General features: G+C 41.5%; 1 protein-coding gene across 4 annotated transcripts in view; it reads right to left on the bottom strand.

Annotated features, from left to right (window-relative positions):
* The window catches only part of lmbrd1 (LMBR1 domain containing 1), a 199,565-nt gene that overhangs the window by 70,099 nt on the left and 108,343 nt on the right, over positions 1-21,123 (bottom strand). For all 4 annotated transcript variants that reach the window (XM_072250485.1, XM_072250481.1, XM_072250494.1 and 1 more), the window contains one exon: positions 15,206-15,279. In XM_072250485.1, the coding sequence (XP_072106586.1) occupies positions 15,206-15,279 (74 nt within the window). The remainder of the gene's footprint in view (positions 1-15,205; positions 15,280-21,123) is intronic.

The raw sequence follows: 21,123 nt of genomic DNA, 5'->3' as shown, positions 1-21,123 counted from the left end.
ACCGTTTGCTTTGAACCTGAACTGTTTGAAGTTTGATGGACAGGTGATACCCCAGCAGGGGGATAAAAAGAGCAGGTTTGAAAAGGCACGAGACATGCCACGAGACCCTGGAAAGAGCAGTGTGCCGCCACAAGTTGGTGGGAGTTTGGAGGACCGGTTCGTGGGAAATTGGTCAAAGGCTCACAGGGTGTAAAGGTAGGATCGGTGGGAACCTGGGGTGTGTGTGTGCCCTTGCCTGGGTGCCGGGTTCACTGCGGAAGAACGATCGTATCCAGAACGGAAGGGTCACAGTCAGTGACCGCAGCAGGATCAGAAGAGATCAAAAGGTCTGCCCAAAACCAACTGCATCTCTCACTCTCTCTCTCCCCCCACCCCCAACGGTACAACAACAGCAATTACTTCAAACTGCACTAAACTGAACTGAACTCTGTTTCACTTAAGACCGATCATTTCACCCCTAGACTGCGAGACAGCTTGGTTGATTCTTATTACTCTAGTTCTGTGTATATGCGTGTATTATCATTGCTAAACTGTTACATTTATATCCTTATGATTAGTGTACTGTATTACTTATTCCTTTAATAAAACTTTATTAGTTCCTAGTAATCACAGACTCCAACGAGCGTTCCATTTCTGCTGGTTTGGCAACCCAGTTACGGGGTACATAACACTAACCAGAAGACCATAGTCTGTGCGGATTGGTGATAACAAATCCTCTTCGCTGACAATCAAACCTGGCGCAGCTCAGGGGTGCTCTACTCTCTGTATACACATAACTGTGTGGCTAGCCATAGCTCAAATACCATCTACAAATTTGCTGGCGATACAACCATTGTTGGTAGAATATCAGGTGGTGACGAGAGAGTGCACAGGAGTGAGATATGCCAACTAGTGGAATGGTGCCGCAGCAACAACCTGGCACTCAACATCAGTAAGACGAAAGAGCTGATTGTGGACTTCAGGAAGGGCAAGATGAAGGAACACATACCAATCCTCAGAGGGATCAGAAGGGGAGAGACTGAGCAGCTTCAAGTTCCTGGGTGTCAGGATCTCTGAGGATCTAACCTGGTCCCAACATATCGATGCAGTTATAAAGAAGGCAAGACAGTGGCTATACTTTATTTGGAGTTTGAATAGATTTGGCATGTCAACAAATACACTCAGAAACTTCTATAGTTGTACCGTGGAGAGCATTCTGACAGGATGCATCACTGTCTGGTATGGAGGGGCTACTGCACAGGACCGAAAGAAGCTGCAGAAGGTTGTAAATCTAGTCAGCTCCATCTTGGGTATGAGCCTACAAAGTACCCAGGACATCTTCAGGGAGTGGTGTCTCAGAAAGGCAGCGTCCATTATTAAAGACCTCCAGCACCCAGGCCATGCCCTTTTCTCACTGTTACCATCAGATAGATAGGAGATACAGAAGTCTGAATGCACACACTCTGTGATTCAGGAACAGCTTCTTCCCCTCTGCCATCCGATTCCTAAATAGACATCCTAAATGAAGAATCAAAGATTCCTAAATGAAGAATCAAAGATTCCTAAATGAATCTTTGGACACTAGCTCACTTTTTAAAAAGATATACATTATTTCCATTTTTGCACATTTTAAAATCTATTCATTATACATATTTGATTTACTTGTTTATTGATTATTATTTTTATTTTACATTTTTTTCTCTGCTAGATCATGTATTGCATTGAACTGCTGCTGCTAAGTTAACAAATTTCACGTCGCATGCCGGTGATAATAAACCTTATTCTGATTCTGAAATTGCTGCCCACTTGCTTCTGATTTGCTACTGGCCTCAGTTGAAGCTTTGTAAGTAAAGATCTATCAACCTTGAAAATAATTACATCTGTTCAGCCCCATGGTGCTGCTAAAAGGAACAGGATGTATTCTGGTTGCCATATATATGTAGAGACATTTATCCAGATGTACCGAATCATTTATCACATCTTTATACAAAACAAAAAAGTACACCATTTTAATAGTTATTTCAGAGCATATTTTGGAGCTGATGCCTTTCAGGGATGACATACATTGACCCAATCTTCTGACAGAATTAAAGGAAGGTTACAGTACAAGGTGGGACAGTGCCTCAAGCTATTGGAGCTGCAGTGACTCAGGTAAAATCCTCACTTCCAGTGCTGTCAATGTAGTTGATATGTTCTGTTTGTTTCCATGTAAGTTTTGTCCTATATTTCAAAGATTTGCTAGCTGACTGCTCACAATTCTCCCCCCCCAGCAAGAATGCAGGTGAGTCGTGAAATCTAAGAGCTGAGAAAAATGCAAAACTAAAATGGGATTAATGTAGATTACTGTAAATGGATGCTTTATAAACAGAATAGATTTGGGTGGGCTGTTTCCATATATTAATAAGTAGAAGGCCATTCAGTACACCGAGTTTGTACTAGCTTCACGTAAGAGTAATTTAATTGGTCTTTTCATGTTGTGATGACAAACCAAATTATCAGAAGATTGATGCTGATGAGAGACATAAGAGAGACAATGGAGAAACATTCAAAAGGCTAATAAGAGTGAAGAGAGAGATTAACGAGAAGGAAACACACTTCAAAATATTGACAGACCGATTGCTTTGAACCTGAACTGTTTGAAGTTTGATGGACAGGCGATACCCCAGCAGGGGGATAAAAAGAACAGGTTCGCTAAGGCACGACACACACCACGAGATCACGAGATAACGAGACCCTGGAAGAGCGGTGTGCCCCCACAATTTGGTGGGAGTTTGGAGGTCTGGTTGCGGGAACTGACCATAGACGCACAGGGTGAGAAGGGTACAATCGGTGGGAGCCTGGTGTGTGTGTCCACCCTTGCCTGGGTGCCGGGTTCACCGTGGAAGAACGGTCGTATCCGGAGCGGAGGGGTCACAGTCAGTGACCACAGAAGACATAAAAAAGGGTCCGCCCGAAAGCTAACTGCAAAGAACCTCAAAGGTCTGCTGAATCAGATTTACATATCTCTATCTCTCTCTCTCCAACGGCACAACAGCGATTACTGCGAACTGTACTAAGCTGAACTGAACTCTGCGTCACTTGAGACTGATCATTCTACCCCTAGAGCTTGGTTGATTCCTATTACCCTAGTTCTGTGTACATGTGTGTTTTATCATCGCTAACCTGTTGCATTTATATCCTTACGATTAGAGTACTGTGTTACTTATTTCTTTAATAAAACTTTATTAGTTTCTGTTAAACCAGACTCCAACTAAGTGGTCCATTTCTGCTGGTTTGGCAACCCAGTTACAGGGTACGTAACAATGTATTTCAGAGATTCCCCTTTTGAGCCCAAGATGAATCTGAGATTCAATTTAATTGATTCTCATTTTTCATCAACAGCTAAAAGATACTGCATTTTTCAAAATTATCTTAAAGAAATACAGAAGATAGACACTACTACTACTTCGTTGATTCAGGCCTAGGGGGCCAGCATCTGGCACGATGACAGACTTTCCACTTCTCCCTCTCCCTCATCAGTGTGTTCAGTTCATCTACATTAGCCACGCCGCTATCTTCTAGGAGCATGTTGACCATAGTCTTGGGAGGGCGCCCAGGGTTCATCCTCCCATGCTTGGGCTCCCATATGATGACAAGGCTGGCAGGTAGCTCGGGCTGGTGTAGACGGTGCCCCGCTAGTTGCAGTCTTCTGGCCTCAATTTTAGTGGTGAGCATCGGTCAGTCGTCATAGAGCTCGACGTTCGTCATGTGCTGTTGCCAACTCACGTCAAGAGCAATCCGGAGCATTCGTGTAAAGTAACCATCTAGAGACTTTCACATAGTCTTAATGAGTGTCCACGTCTCGCATCCATACATGAGAATGGACTCTATGACTGCTATGAAAATCCTTGTAAGGCATTATGATGACAGATAACCCAACAAACCCTATACTTCCAGAGCTGGGAGTGCTCAGGAACTCTGTGGAACGCCCAGACCCTGGCCGAGACAGGCAGTATGAAGATGCAACTTCAAACCCCACGGGGAGGGTTAAGTCCGACGAGGGGGCTGGGCGAACTGTGCCTCTTTTGCACTGTAAGGTAAAAACGATCATCTCAACCTTCAATGCAAACACCATCCGCCTCTCATCTCGATGCACAGAGCTGGCATCACAGACAAGCAGCGACGAGATCTTCATCCTGGGGATCCAAGAACACCGTCATGTACACCCTGATGAAGAGATAAGGTTCACAGAGGTAGAGGGAATGCACCTCATCCGCATGGAGAGAGCCGACAACGATGTCGGCACAAGGTGGAGTTGGGCTGATGTTGAACTGCAAGGCGAAGAAGGCACTGAGGGGCGTAGTCTCAGTCAGTGACAGAATCCTTACTGCGGAATTCGATGGCAACCCGGCAACTTCTGTCATCATCTGTTACTCCGGCACAACTGCAGCGAGGAAAAGGAGGTGGAGGCCTTCTATAGTAAACTTCACAAAACTGTCACTTTAATACTGGCACATAACTTCCTGGCTGTGCTCGGCGATTTTCATGCCCAGGTCGGACTCGAAGATGTTCCATACTCATACCAAGACTTCACCAACAGAAATGGACAATATCTAGTTGATTTCATCCAGGAACACAAGTCTCATTGCCAACACACAATTCAAGAAGCGAGCTGGTAAACTCTCTTGCAGACAAAGCCTCTCTCTACAGGAAACAGCTCGACTACATCCTTGTAAGAACAAAATGGCATAATTGCGTGATCAACACAGAAGCCTACAGCACCTTCAACTTGATCAGTTCTGACCACAGAGTAGTGTCAATGCAAGTGAGACTGAGCCTGTGGCAACCCAAAGCCACAGGTCCCAAGAAGATTGACTGGAAGGAATTCTCCTCACAACCTGTTCTTCAAGCCCAGTACACAGTGGAGGTGAGAAATCTCTTCAGCCCCCTGGAAAGGGGGGAAGAAGAGACTGCCACTGACCGCTATCAACGGGTCATAGACGCACACACAGATGCAACAAAGAGTTTGCCTACTGTGAAGCGAATCAAGAAGAGCCAGATCTCGAAACACCCTAACGTCGTCACAGCAAGAAGTGTGGTCAATGCTTGTCATGCCGAACTAAGAAGGAGCGAAACAGAAGGGCTAAAAGTTCAAGACAGCAAAGAAGAATCCCTTTGCCTCCTATGACCAACTAAAGGAAGAGGAACTAGCTGAGAGGATTAGAGAGGTTGAGGCTGCTAATGAAGACTAGATGCATGGAGAAGCATGGGGCCTAGTCAACGAGATCAGCAGAAAGAAGTCGTCCCCATCAGGTCAAATAAGTGGTAAAACAGCAGTAGTAAACCATGTCCAGACATGGTTTACCCACTTTAAGAACCTGCTGGGAAGTCCTCCAATGATCACAAAAGAAGAAGAGGACATACCCAGGATACTAACGCAAGTCGACATCGATGACGGCCTATTCACCATTAAGGAACTGAAGGCGGCCAAATATGCACTCAAACAAGGCAGGAGTGCTGGACCAGATGGGATACCACCAGATGTCCTGAAGAACTGCGACCTGGACGACATCTTGCTGGACATATGTAATACGCACTGATGAAAAGCGACAAAACAGAACAGTGGTCACTCTCAAACATTATCCCAGTCCCCAAGTCTGGATCCCTCACAAAGACAGATAACTACCACGGTATCAGCTTGACCTGCATCTTAGCAAAGCTATACAATCAGATGATCTTGAACAGGATTCGCACCGCCACTGATCCTAAGCCAAAACTCAATCAGAATCATTTTCGGTAGAAGTGCACAACAGTAATGCAAATACTTGCTCTCCATAGAATCACCCAGGGAGTCAAGAAGAACAACCTACCAGCCGTGCTTACTTTCATCGATTTTCGCAAAGCTTTTGACTCCATTCAAAGAGGTAAAATACTGAAGATCCAGAAAGCTTACGGAGTACCAGACCGTCTACTGAGAGCAATAGAGTCCAGCTATACCAAAACCATGGCGAAAGTTGTATCACCAGATGGAGAAACAGCAGTGTTCGAGCTCCATCTGGTGTGCTGCAAAGAGACACTATGGCCTTGCGGTTCTTTATAATCATCCTTGATTACGCTCTACATCAAGCTACCAAAGATCATGACAAGCTTGGTTTTACCATAAAACCAGGAAGAACCAAAAGGGTCAGACCAGTTATGCTCACAGATCTCAATTTTGCAGATGACATCTGCTCTCTGACCAGATGGAGGAAGCACAGCAGCTACTGACAAAAGTGGAACTTGAGTGCAATAAAGTTGGACTTCACCTAAACGCTAAAAAGACAGAGTACATGGCATTCAAGACCGTGAAGAATGATACCATTAAGAAAGTCTTTGACTTCAAGTACCTCGGGCCAAGAATGATGAGTTCAGAGAAGGACAAAGATACGGAAGGCACTGGCGTGGAGGATTATGAACGACATGAAGGAAATCTGGAAGTCGAACCTGACCAGAAGATAGACAGAATGATAATTCACGACATTCAGAAGTTTTCAAAGTTTGCAACAAGCAGGAATGACTGAGCCAAACTTACTCTTTGTGAAGTGGTCTTACATTAGCATCTCAGCTTCCCAGCCCAACTTCCCAACCTATCACTCTCACTGTTAACTAGGTAATGTAGTCATGTTACTCAATACACTGCTGCCACATAAATCCTTGCCATTTTCGACTGAGACAGCTGTCAACAGCAAGTCAAAGGAAGCCAGAGCAAGCTTTGATCCTCATCTTTATGATAGTTTGTAAAGTATTGCAAACTACAATCAAATATCAAAAACCACTTTTAGTATGCTACTCAATAATAATAATGATGCATATTAGTAGGGGAAGCAAGACAAAATTTCAAGCAACACACTGAAATCCCACACCAATTAACTGGCTCATCCTAAGTAGGCTTTGGTATAGTCACTTAGATGAGCAAAGTGAAATAAACTCTTCACATCAAAATTCCCGTTGACTAATAAGAGGATCGAATGTGAAAGAAAATGTAACAGGAAGAAAATACCGAGATGTGAAGTTTCTGGGGAACAGACTATGTCAATGTATCTTCCCCAACAACAGACAAGGTCAATTCGCTATAACTGTAAAACAGCCAATAATCTGTAAGTAATAAGGATATGGCATAAGTTTTCAACAGTAGTTAAGCCGACTGCAAGTGCTTTCAAGCAAATTTTATAAATACATCAACAACTTACTTAGAAACGCTCTTCATATTTAGGTATTTTTGGGAGATATAATGACATACGCTACTTGATGGTCATAGGTAGGTATAACAGATGGAGGGGGAGATTTTGAAGGATATATTATCAAAGAATAAGTATTGAGAATACATGGTCAAAGAGTATGGTTGAATTTGGGCTGCTAATAGCACTTAAGAGGTGTCCAAATGAATACTTGAATAATTCAGGCATATAAGATTATGGATTAATTTTGAAGATAATAATATAGAGGGTGCCCAATGGTCAGCTTGGAAGAGTTGAGCCAAACAGCCTACTTTCCGTGCCATAATATTCTATGATTATGTCCATCTCCAGATCAACAAAAAGCAAGAAGTACTTTTACATGAAACTAAACATGATTTCTTTTCAAACAATTACAGTATTGCTCTCCAAGGACTGACATTATAGTTGAATAAAATCTTGCATTTCCCCATCTGAAAAACACACTACTGATGACTAAAGTTTTTCAATAAAGTTTTATAACTGTATGGTGCCTAATGAAATGAAGCACTGCCAAAATAATTAAAGTTAAAAGATGCTCATGCAGCCCAAATAATTTCATGGAAGCTTTATTGGAACAACACATTTACAAACCATGAAGAATAAAACACATGAATAAAAAACCTTTTCAGCAGTTGAAAAAAATTACATTAACCAAATTGAAGGAACTCATAGACTTTCTGCACTATTTGTATTCAAATGGAAAGTATTCTTCAATATGATTGTTCTAAGAAAACACTGACTATAAATATGAGAGCAGAATGGGTCATTTGGTCCCTTGATCATCCCTCCACCATCCTACAAGATTACTGCTAATACAATTTGCTGTCCACATTTATCTCCTCTCCGCATAACTCTCAATTCTTGTACTGATTAAAAATCCCTCTACCTTAGCTTCCTCCACAGCTACTTGGGTCGAGAATTCCAAATACTAAACTAAGAGAAGAAATTCTTCCTAAATAGCTCCCCTTATTCCGAGAATATGTTATCTATCCCCAGACTCTCCCCATGAGGGGAGAAGTTCCTTCCAAATTTTAATCTGTTCAATTCCCAATCCCCATCCCTTCCCAGGATTTTATGTTTAAATACAGCTGCCTCTCAACTTTAAGTGAATGCAGTACTAACTTGTTCCTTCTCATAAGAGAATTTCCTCTTATGTAGGATCATCCTCCTTAAACTTTATTAAACTGCCTCCAGCAATAATTTATCTTTCCTTAAATCAGGGAATCAAGGCTGTGAAGAATACCCCAAATGTGACTTCACTACTATCTTGTACTGATACAGAAAGACCTCCCGATATTATATCCCAACCCCTTGAAGTAAAAACCGGCAGTATGGAAGACCGCCAGTTGCCCATGCTGCAAGTCTCCCCTCTCCACACCACCAATGTTGTCCAAGGGAAGGGCACTAGGTGTCGTCGCAGAGCAACGTGTGGTTAACGGCGTTGCTCAAGGACACAACATGCTGCCTCAGCTGAGGCTCGAACTAGTGACCCTCAGATCACTAGACCAATGCCTTAACCACTTGGCCACGCGCCAACACAATTACTATTGTAGCTGCACATAACTTTCTCTGTTTTATGTACAAAGTCCCTGAAAATCCACTTCTGCAATCTTTGTTCAATAAATAATTTGCTATATCACTCTTCCTAACAAAAGACCTTTTTCCACATTATACTCTATTTGCCAACACACACATTTATTCTTTGATTCTCTGTAAATTGGTTGTATCGTCCTCATAGCCTTACTCTTACTTTTGCCTCATCTGCAAAATTTGACAATAAAATATCAATTGATCAGAATACAACTTTTGTTAGAATATATGAACATTGATCAAATGTTCTGTTATCTCTTGGAAAAAAAGAAGTTTCTAACATTTTCCCAATATTAGATATTGGGCTAACCAGACTATAATCAACAATAAATGAGCTGCTGAAGGAACTTAGTGTGTCAGGCAGCATCTGTAAAGAGAAATGGACAAGTCAATGTTTTAGGATGAGACCTTTAATATTGACTGGAAGAGTAGAGGGAAGATAGCCAGTATGAAGAGGTGAGGAGGAGGGCCAAGGCAAGAGCTGGCAAGTGACAGGTGGAACCAGCTGAGGAGGTGTTGACTATTTGCCAGTGAAGGGAAGGACTGAGGTAGTGGCACATGTTGGGAAGTGATCAGTGCTTACGATAAAGTACACCAGTTTAAGCAGGAAGGTGAGGGGGTGCCATGGTAGTGTAGCAATTAGCACATTGCTTTACAACGATTGGAGTTCAATTTCTATCACTGCCTGCAAGGAGTCTGTACATTCTCCCCATGACTGGGTGGGTTTCCTCCATGTGCTCCAGTTTCCCCACACATTCCAAACACATACAGGTTTGGGTTAATGAGCTGCAGGCAAGCTACGTCGGTGTCGGAAGTGTGGCAACACTTATGGGCTGTCCTCGCTGATTGGATTTGAATTGACTTTCTTACAACCTTCACATACATGAGTAAAAATCTTTACATCTCCATCTAAATGTGCAATATACAATCATAGTAATTTATAATAAATAGAACAGCCAATGTAATATAGAGTACACACAAATCAGCGTGAGTTCATCAGTCTGATGGCCTGGTGGAAGGGGCTGTCCTGGAGCCTGGTGGTTCTGGCTTTTATGCTGCGGTACTGTTTCCTGGATGGTAGCAACTGGAATAGATTGTGATTGGGATGACTTGGATCCCTAATGATTCTGCGGGCCCTTTTTACACACCTGTCCTTGTAAATGCCCTGAATCATGGGAAATTCACAACTGCAGATGCACTAGGCTGTCTGCACCACTCTCTGTAGAGTCTTGCAATTAAGGGAGGTACAGTTCCCATACCAGGCAGTGATGCAGGTCAGGATGTTCTCAATTGTGCCCCTTTAGAAAGTTCTTAGGATTTGGGGGCCCATACCAAACTTCCTCAACTGTCTGAGGTGAAAGAGGCACTACTGTGCCTTTTCCACCACACAGCTGGTGTGTAAACATTTGATGCAAACAACACATTTCACTCTTTCAATCAACCAGCTTTCTATTCTGGATAAAGGGAGCTATGAATGAATTATTAGTATATTTACTTTATAAATTATCTTTAGAATAAAAGAGGACTGCGAAAGCTTTACAGGAAAAAGTCTTGGTGTCTATTTTTTAAACTAGTATTAAATGAAAAGACTTGGAAACTGAATAATCTGAAGTAGGACTATAGATTCCATATGTCCTAGTGCAAATAAGTGATCATTCATCAAGTTGCAAACAGCCAAAGACTACATTGCTGTTTTAAAATAAAACTATATTTATAATAGAAACCATAGCAATTCAGTGCAATAAAGTTGGACTTCACCTAAACGCTAAAAAGACAGAGTATATGGTATTCAAGACCGTAAAGAATGATACCATTGATGGTAATTCAGGTTTCCCCGCCATCCAAAGGTAGAGCGTTCCTATGAAATGGTTTGTAAGCCGGAATGTCGTAAAGTGAAGAAGCAATTACCATTCATTTATATGGGAAAAATTTGTGAGCGTTCGCAGACCCAAAAAATAACCTACCAAATCATGCCAAATAACACATAAAACCTAAAATAACAGTAGCATATAGTAAAAGCAGGAATGATATGATAAATATATAGCCTATATAAAGCAGAAATACTTTTCTACAATCATTGCCGCACTGTTCTCCGTAGCGAAAATCTCACAGAAGCGCTCTCGGCAGAAACACTCTGTCCAGTAACCTTTAAGCTATGAAGCTGCCAAACCATACCAAATAACACATAAAAATACACAGCCTATATAAAGTAGAAATAATGTTATGTACAGTGTAGTATCGCTTACCGGAATTGGGAAGACAGCGCGGAGCACACTGATGATGGTGTGTTAGGCTGAGTCGTCGGAGGTTGGGGTAATGCAGTGGCTCCCACCCTGCAGGCTGCCGACCGATACCGATCCGCGAAGCATGCAGTGGTACAGCGGCGGCCGGAACGCACCCAGCACATTTTTAAGAAAAAAGCCGAAATAAACAAGCTAATTAATTAGCTGCCACCTGGCACGTAAATGTCAGCCCAGATGAGAGGCCAGGTAATCGGCAATCGCCTCTGATCTGGGCCGACATTTACGTGCCGGGCGGCACCTAATTAATTAACTTGGTTATTTCGTCTTTTTTCTTAAAGATGTGCTTGCTGGGTGCATCCCGGCTACCGCTGCATTCTCCGCGGCAATGCATCGGTCTACGGCCCAGGGGTTGGGGTGGTGGGACACTGGGATGTCATCAGGGCAGGCAGGTCATCTTCTTCTATGTTTGCCTGCCTTGATGTCGAAGGTCAAGGTTCGTCGTCTGCTGTGGCTGATGTAGAAGGCTTGAAAAACGCCAATATGCTTAACTGCTTAGCCTCACGCACTTTTCTATCATCTCATGCAGTTGCTTCACCGTCAGTTCCTGGATGACTTCACTTTCGGTCCATTCGCTACTGCATTCGGTTTTGATTGTTATCCTTTCCTCTTCCAATTGCATCAGCTCTTCATCTATCAGTTCTTGTTCATAATCTTTGTCAACTTCCACAAGCCAAACTCACTTTGTCCTTACTTTGTTCACCATGATCAAAACGCTTAAATTATGTCTAGTTTTACGCTAAGTGTAACACCCTTACGAGCTCTTTTAGGCTTTTCCGATACCTTAGAACTTATCTCATCACAGGCACGTGTTTAAGCAATGCCGGTGAGAATGCTGTTCCGGGGGAGGAGTGCCTGCTCGGGGCGTGCGCTGCCTTTTTTTGTGACAGTGAAAACACCTTCTGTTAGAAAACAGGTAACTAACGTAGGTCTTTCGTAACAGCGAGGTGTCATAAAGCGAACGTTCGAAAAGCGGGGGACACCTGTACGTATTTTTTTTTTTTTACATAGAAGTAAGCCAATGCAAGATTTTGTAATTCATTAGAAATAAAATGTTACCAATGTTTCTTGTTCCACAGATACTGCCTGACCTGTTGCAAATTTACAACATTTTCTCTTTGTGTATCGTGAAAAGATTGTTTGATTCTGATGTACAAGATGTTGCTTGAACAAGGTACTTCTGAACAGGTTTGTTCTTTGTCTGAAATGCCTGTTTAGTGATATAGAATTACTAGAGGTATTAAGATGCTAAATTTCTGAAATCTCAGTTCTCATGAACACCCTTAACCTTGTGAAATTAAAACGCCACTTTTCTCTGAGTAACAAGATATGAAACTAGCCACTGAAAAACATTAAAACATAATTAACCCTGATGAAATATTGTTTATTGCCTGCAAATGTTTATGGCAATGTCTGATAATTGATGGTCGAAGTTTCAGTCTGAATTGTGAAATAAAGGTAATTTTTAAGAATGTTTTCACCTTACTCTCTATTTTTACTCCTCCACAGTTTACCCCTGATATAGATATCAATCCTTATAATTTCCAACCTGCAAGGTCAACTTCCATTACTACAACACTTTAAGTTGATTAGCATGTCCTGAGATGTTGCACAGGAGAGATTCAAAAACACTGATTTTCAGATAATCAACATCTTAGTGAAAGAGAAGATTTTACTGAGCTTCTTAAAAGGAGCCAAGAACAGTAAAGGATTAGTAAAGATTTTCCAGAAGTCACCTTTTGCAGATGAAAGCCACAGCCATAAAGGCAAAGATCTGAACACTGTTGTGCTGAATAGTTACAAGAATAATGGGGGAGACTTTGGAGGAACACTTTCCAATCTTTAAATTTCATTACTCCAAACTTTCCCATCATGTTAGATGAACCAAAGACCTTGCCATCTGAGTATCAGCTCATAATTCACCTCAAAAAAAATGCTCACCAAAAACATTACAAGCTAAAGGATTCAAGAGTGAACATGTGGCATTCTTCAAGATGCACCATAACCAGGAATAGCTAAGCCAATATATTATGCTAAACAGTATTAGAAATATTCGATCTTTGCCATGAAATCAAGCCCTGGTTCTCCTCCCTCCATCATTTATTCAGTCTTCTACCCCTTCCTTTCCAGTCTTGATGAAGGGTCTTGGTCCAAAATGTCAACTTGTTATTCCACTCCATCGATGCTGCCTGAGTTGCTGAGTTCCTCCGATATTTTGGGTGTGTTGCTATGGATTTCCAGCATCTGCAGAATCTCTTGTGTTTACGAAGTCCTTTTCTATTTAGACAACCACGCCTTACTCTCAAGAGAAAGAATAATGGTTTTCAACCACTGTACGTCCTACTCAAGTTACGAAAAGAATTTTTCTTAACATAATTGGCTTGGCACCCAAGTCAAGGCAAGCTAATTATCATGTGTATCCTAAAGCTGTGCCAAACAAATTGAAAATTCAGTTATATTTCTCACACTAATTATTGGCATCATAAATTTGGGGTTTTCTAATTAATCATCTCACTTTATTAAATATTCAAGTTCTTTCCCAGTCTTAATGAGAACACTGATTCAACATCATTCATAAAACACTGTGAGACCAAGAGAGAGCGCAAGTGTACTATCAACAGTAACAACCAGTTAGTCAAATTGCTTACTGTTTAGGATCGTGATTTTCAGTAGATTCAGCACATTGTTGAGATTAGTGAAGTGTGTATCTAATCATGCACTCAAATCTTGCAGTTTCAACTACAACCTTCTGATTCTACCTCAGGAACACTATGAATTGCTTGACATCCTTTTCTGTCATTCTGATGAAAGTAATCTACTCCTCCTCATGCTTAACTTGTCTACAACATAAAGCATGTCATGCACCTTTAAAACCTCTCCATCATCATTTAGGGCAGTGGAACTGTGCCCATCAGTTTCCATTTTCTGTCCTTAGAAATCCTTCTGCTAGGCCTCCTCCCCAGGTCATGAGACTACTTAACACCCTGCCACAAACCAGGTCCCATCACTTACAAAGCGACAGTAGTATTATATGGTTTATTTTTTTAACTTGTGTTGTAAATGCACCTTATGCTAAACGTCAATCACCTGGAATACATTTTATTATTTGTTAATTTATTTGTGGTAATATTACATTATGTGTTATGTGTGAGTTATATGTACTGTATTGTGCACCTTGGTCCAGAGGAATGGACTTCCATTTGGTGTATGCATAAATATGGTTGAATGACAATAAAATTGAATTTGAACTTGAGGCATCTCTTTCCACAAACAGACATTATTCTTGATGTCACTCAAGGGCTGCTCCTTGCATCTTCCTCATTTTTCTTATTTGCATGCTGCTCTTTGGCACCATCATCTAAAAGCAACTTATCAAACATCATAACTAACTGTTGGAAAAATAAAACTGAGTTTTTGACTTGAGGCAGCGACTTCTTTGCTCTCGCTAACAATTATGCAGAGCTGAATCAGGTTGTTGGCAACTTGTATCATGCTCGACACTGAGGTGAGCTTTAGACTATTACTCAGTCTGCCTTTATATGATTAACTGTCTTCAAGCCCTCATCCATGTACTGTTGTATTCCAATAAACTATTTAACCCACCCTCCAATCTATACTCTGCACATTTGATGTCTTCTGCAATTCTGCTGCCATGTCTAAATTTGAGTTAAAACTTTTTACTCAATTACTTCAAAATCTAACTCTTCATGTTTTCAATTTCTCCATTATCATGCCCCTTGACTGAAAATTCTGCCAAACCTATTACCCTCCAAGTGATCTGTAACCCTCTTCTCCTGCTCTCATTATAGTGCCCAATGAAATGTCCATGACTTCAGGTACCTAACATTAGGCTCTGGAATCTCATCCTTTAAATCTCACTGCTGTTCCACCTCACTTTACAACCTTCAAGATTTGTTTTCGTTTTAAATTATATGCCCTCATATATCCAAGCTTGGTTTCAATTTTTTTTTGCTAACTCTTCCACAATGTAAGTAAATATTTTTTGCTATGCTTAAGTCTGTATGTGAGCACAAAGTTGTTGAATCTAACATTTCACTGAACTGAATGTAATTCAATGTTAATGAGACGGTAAGTACATACTGTGTATGTTATAACCGCTAGCATCCCAATCAAGGTCAGTGTGCTTACGGAAAAAGACAAGGCAGCCAGACCATCTGTGAGCAAAAGACACAAAAACACAAGTTTATTAGCAGCAGCTAGTTTCTTGATGAGATCATTAAAATGTGTAGTATATCAATTAGTATTATATTAAGGGTCAGCTGGCTTAAACATTAATCCAGGTTTTCTGCTCAATAGAACAAGGCTGAAAATCTGAAATTGTTCTGACAAAGGGTCTGTTCTATGAAACATTCATTGTTTCTTTTCCCACACATGCCACTTTGCTGAATGTTTCCAGTATGTTCTGTTTTTATTTCTGAGGAACTGGACTCACAGCTGACCTTGAAGCAAACATCCATAATGATTTAGTAGCCCCTGAGGCACACGCTTCCTCCTTTATCGTATTACATTTGTCAACTGCCTTTACTAAGGATCATTAGTATTTAACAAGAAGCTGAGCATCCCATCATATTAAAGAATCCTTAAGAGACAAGCAGCCATGTAAGAAGCACCAACTTTTATCTTTCATTAACCATTTTGCAGAAGGTGAAATAAAGGTAAGATTATACATAAGAATTTTGGGATATGGACAGTCCCCAGTTAAGACATGGTTCTGTTCCTGAGAACTGCCTGTAACCTGAACTGTTTGTAAATTGAAAATGAACAAAAACAGTATGTGGAAGAGGACTGCAGAAACAACTGTGAGAAGAGAGCAAGATGAGGGAAGAACAGCTGGCTTCATTGATTCAGTGGGCAAGTGAGTTAGTCTGCTCAGCTCAGCACTCCCAGCTCTGCTCACAGAAGTGCCCAGTTCCCACCCAGCAAAAGATGCCTGCAGCCCTGCAACATCTAGCAAATCCATCCTGCTGGCGGTCCAAGCACTCAAATCAAACATACAGGCGGTCCATAAGAAGGGCATTCGTAATCTGGGGAAATTCTGCAAAGTATTAAACAACAAGGAAAACCAAAACTTTAAAAATCATGAGCACTACAATATTGTACTGAGGGAGTAACAATTCAAATGCAAAGAAACAACTGTCAGAATTTGAAAGGTTGCATCTGTGACTTAATATATCATTAAAAACTCAATCAACAAAACTTGCCATTTATAGCAAGGATAGTGTACATTCACTGAATCTAGATGCTGCCCTGCATCCACTGCAAAATCTGAATAAATTTACCAATAGGGAAGTCAGGTATTCTGACATCTGGTTCTGCCAATGTGAAGATTACATGTTCTTCCTGTGTCTGCAAGTGTTTCCTCCATGTGCTCTGGCTTCCTCACACATCCCACAAATGATAAAATGAGATTAGTGTGAGTTAAGTACACTGAATCCTTCATGATTTAATATACATTTACCGGATGAAGGAGGATCTTCTGTGTCATCACTAAAAACAATTTGTGATTTATTCCTGCAGCTAGGCACATGACGATGGCTGAGGATGCTGTTGATTTCATGGGGTAAAGGAGGTGATACACACAGTTCCATAATTAGATTTGCAAATTCAATGCAGGTAAATAAAAATTCTTGAAAATACATTAAGGTTAAAAATTTTTCATTGTATGTATTAGTCAGGAAATAGTAGCAATTAGCATATTCTATTAGCAATTAACAAGAAAAATTACAAAGACTACAAAATTAATGTTTACTGCATCAAAAATGCCACAGTGGTGTTAAGTACATTTCCATGCAAACTTAATGTGACAGTAAATCATCTGCAGGTGGATTTTTGGCAATTGTGAAGGATTGGATTGCACTTCAAAAACAGATAATAGGACACCAAAATTTTGAAATAAGGGCATGAAATTAATCTGGTTTTAATAAATGAGAAATTCTGCAAATGCTGGATATCCAAAGCAACACACACAAAATGCTAGAGGAACTCAGCAGGTCAAGCAGAATCTATGGACATGACTAAACAGTCGATGTTTCAGGCCAAGACTCTTTTTCAGGACTGGAAAGAAAGGGCGAAAATGACAAAATAAAAAGGTGAGAGAATGGGAAGGAGGATAGCTAAAAGGTGATAGGGGAAGCCAAGGGGGTAGAAAAGGTAAAGGGTGAAGAGGACAGAATCTGACAGGAGAGGAGAGTGAACCATAGGAGAAAGGGAAGGAGGAGGGGGATCGAGGGGAGGTGACAGGCAGTGAGAAGGGGTAAAGGTCCAGAGTGATGAATAGAAGAGGGGAGGGAAGGGAAATCTTTTTTCCCCAAACTGGAAGGAGAAATCAATATTCAGCAGATCAGGTTGGAGTCTACCCAACATGTGTTGCTTCTCTGCCGTGAGGGTGGCGTTATCAAGGCAGAAGAAGAGGCCAAGGGTCAACAAGTCGGAACAGGAAAGGGAATTAAAAAATTTGGCCACTGGGAAGTTCCACTTTTGGCCAACAGAGCAGAGGTGCTCAATGGAGCATTCCCCAATTTATGACGGGTCTCATCAATGGACAGGAGGCCATTTCTGGAGCACTGAGCACAACAGACAACCCAAGCAGATTCACAGGTGAAGTGCTGCCTCACCTGGAAGGACTGTTTGGGGCCCTAAATGGAGGTAAGGGGGGAGATGAATGAGCAGGTGAAGTGGCTGCTTGCAGTGATAAAAGTGCTGGGAGGGAGATCAGTGGGGAGGGACAAATGGACAAGGGAAGAGCAATTCTCGTGCTAAGTGGAGCAGGGTGGGGGAGGTAAAGATATGTATGGTGGCAAGTTTCCTTTGGAGATGGTGGAAGTCGTGGAGAATGATGCGTTGTGAATAAATCTGCCATACATTGTATGCCTCATTGAAATACATGCTTCATTTGGTTAATCATTTTTCTTCATTAAAATCCTCTTCCATCATATGTTGGCCCAAAGACCTCAGCCCCTCCCCTCAGTCACATGAATTTAGAATCTTGCATCAGCCTTAACTGCAATTCATACTAACGTATTACTTTATCCAAAAAGAGTACGGATCCAGATGAATTAAATACATAAAAGATTAGCCAAATTTTATACACCAATATTGGTCTTCATTTGATTGTTTAGTAACTGTGAATAATCATCTAATGTTGACCACAAATCTTAAATTCCAAATCCTGTGCACAATCCACCCTTTCATGTTTCATTGTCAAGTTATTACAGTGCTTATAAAAAGTATTCACCCACCCTTGGAAGTTTCCATGTTTTATTGTTTTACAACATTGAATCACAGTGGATTTAATTTGGCGTTTTTTGACACTGATCAAGAGGAAAAGACTCCTTCGTGTCAAAAAGTGAAAACAGATCTCTACAAAGTGATCTAAATAAATTACAAAATAATTTATTGCTTAAGTATTCACCTCCCTTCAAGTCAGTATTTAGTAGATGCATCTTTGGCAGCAATTACATCCTTGAGTCTGTGTGGATAGGTCTCTAACAGCTTTGCACATCTGGACAGTGCAATTTTTTTCTATTCTTTTTCAGAAACTGCTTAAACTCTGTCAGACTACATGGGGATCAGCCACAAATTCTCGATTGGATTGAGGTTTGGTCTCTGGCTTCGCCACTCCAGGACATTAACTTCGTTGTATCTAAGCTATTCTTGTGTAGTTTTGGCTTTATCCTTGGGATCACTGTCTTGCTGGAAAAAAATTCTTCTCTCACGTTGCAGTTCTCTTGCAGACTGCACCAGATTTTCCTCTAGGATTTCCCTGTATTTTGCTGCATTCACTTCACCCTCTACCTTCACAAGCCTTCAAGGGCCTGCTGCAGTAAAGCACCCCCACAGTATGATGCAGCTACCACCATGCTTCACAGTAGTGACGATGTATTTTTGGTGATCTGCAGTGATTGGCTTACACCAAATATAGTGTTTAGTCTGATGGCCAAAAAGCTCAATTTTGGTCTCATCAGACCATAGAACCTTCTTCCAGCTAACTTCAGCTGTATCCCATATGCCTTCTAGCAAACCCTAGCTGAGATTTCATGTGAGTTCTTTTTCCAGTGGCATTCTCTTTGCCACTCTCTCGTAAAGCTGATACACCTGGTCAACAATTATCGTATGCACAGTCTCTCTAATCTAAGCCACTGAAGCTTGTAACTCCTCCAGAGTTGTCATTGGTCACTTGTTGGCCTCCTTCACTAGTCCCCTTCTTGTACTGTCACTCAGGAAGGCCTGCCCGAGGCAGATTTACAGCTGTGCCATTTTCTTTACATTTCCTGATGATTCACTTAAGTGTACTCCAAGGGATACTCAGTGACTTGGAAATTTTCTTGTATCCATCTCCTGACTCGTACTTTTCAATAACCTTTTCACGACGTTGCTTGGAGTGTTCTTTTGTCTTCATGGTGTAGTTTTTGCCAGGATACTGACTGCCCAGTAGTTGGATGCTCCAGATACAGGTGTACTTTTACTACAATCAACTGAAACACCTCAACTGCACACAAGTCTCCCAAAACAGACCACAGTTTAACTAATTGTGTGACTTCTAAAACCAATTGGCTGCACCAGTGATGATTTGGTGTGTCATATTGGGGGGGGGGGGGGGTGAATACTTACGCAATCAATTATTTTGTGTTTTATATTTGTAATTAATTTAGATGACTTAGTAGAGATCTGTTTTCACTTATCGACACATAAGAGTCTTTTTAAGTTGATCAGCGTCAAAAAGCCAAATTAAAACCACTGTAATTAAGTGTTGTAAAACAATAAAACATGACAGCTTCCAAGAGGGTGAATATTTTTTATAGGCACTGTACATTGCATTTTCACTTCCTTCTTGGTAATATGGTTTCATGTACAAGGGCTTACTATATCTGGATGAAAAAATGAAACATCAAGGCAAAGAAAACTACAAGCAGAGTGATGAAAAATGGTATTAGTACAGATAAGTAGTTAACAGATGGCATAACAATTGCCAGTCTTGAATGCTTAGCTACACTAATTGTCATTTTTCAGCACACCATCTGCAACAGTGGGCTGAAGAGCCTGTGTTGGCCAGCACACAATATGCTGGGGGAACTCCGCAAGTCAGCACCATCTGTGGAGGGAAATAAACAGTTGCTGCATTTCAAGGTGGGCCCCTTCATCAGGACTGGAAAGGAAGGGGGCAGAAGCCAAAATAATGCAAGGAGAAGTGGAAGGATACAAACTCGCAGGTGATAGTTGAGACCAAGTGAAGGGGAAGGTGGGTAGGTGGGGCAGAGCAATAATGTGAGGGGCTGGGAGATAATAGATGCAAGAGGTAAGGGGCTGAAGGAGGAATCTGCCAGGATGTACAGTGGAATAAAGGGTAGGTTGTGGGGAACCGGTGACTAACACAGAAAATAGGTGCAAGAGTAGGCCATTCGGCCCTTCGAGCCTGCACCGCCATTCAGTTTGATCATGGCTGATCATCCAACTCAGAACCCTGTACCAGCCTTCCCTCCATACCCCCTGATCCCTTTAGCCACAAGGGCCATATCTAACTCCCTCTTAAATATAGTCAATGAACTGGCCTCAACTGTTTCCTGTGGCAGAGAATTCCACAGATTCACCACTCTGTGTGAAGAAGTTTTTCCTCATCTCGGTCCTAAAAGGCTTCCCCTGTGACCCCTCGTTCTGGACTTCCCCAACATCGGGAACAATCTTCCTGCATCTAGCCTGTCTAATCCCTTTAGGATTTTATACGTTTCAATAAGATCCTCCCTCAATCTTCTAAAGTCCAATGAGTAGAAGCCTAGTCAATCCAGTCTTTCATCATATAAAAGTCCTGCCATCCCAGGAATCAATCTGGTGAACCTTCTTTGTACTCCCTCTATGGCAAGGATGTCATTCCTCAGATTAGGGGACCAAAACTGCACACAATACTCCAGGTGTGGTCTCACCAAGGCCTTGTACAACTGCAGTAGTACCTCCCTGCTCCTGTACTCGAATCCTCTTGCTATGAATGCCAGCATACCATTCGC

This window comes from Mobula birostris, chromosome 2 (assembly GCF_030028105.1).
Source record: "Mobula birostris isolate sMobBir1 chromosome 2, sMobBir1.hap1, whole genome shotgun sequence".
Taxonomy (NCBI): Eukaryota; Metazoa; Chordata; class Chondrichthyes; order Myliobatiformes; family Myliobatidae; genus Mobula; species Mobula birostris.
This window is presented reverse-complemented; position numbering and strand designations above follow the sequence as displayed.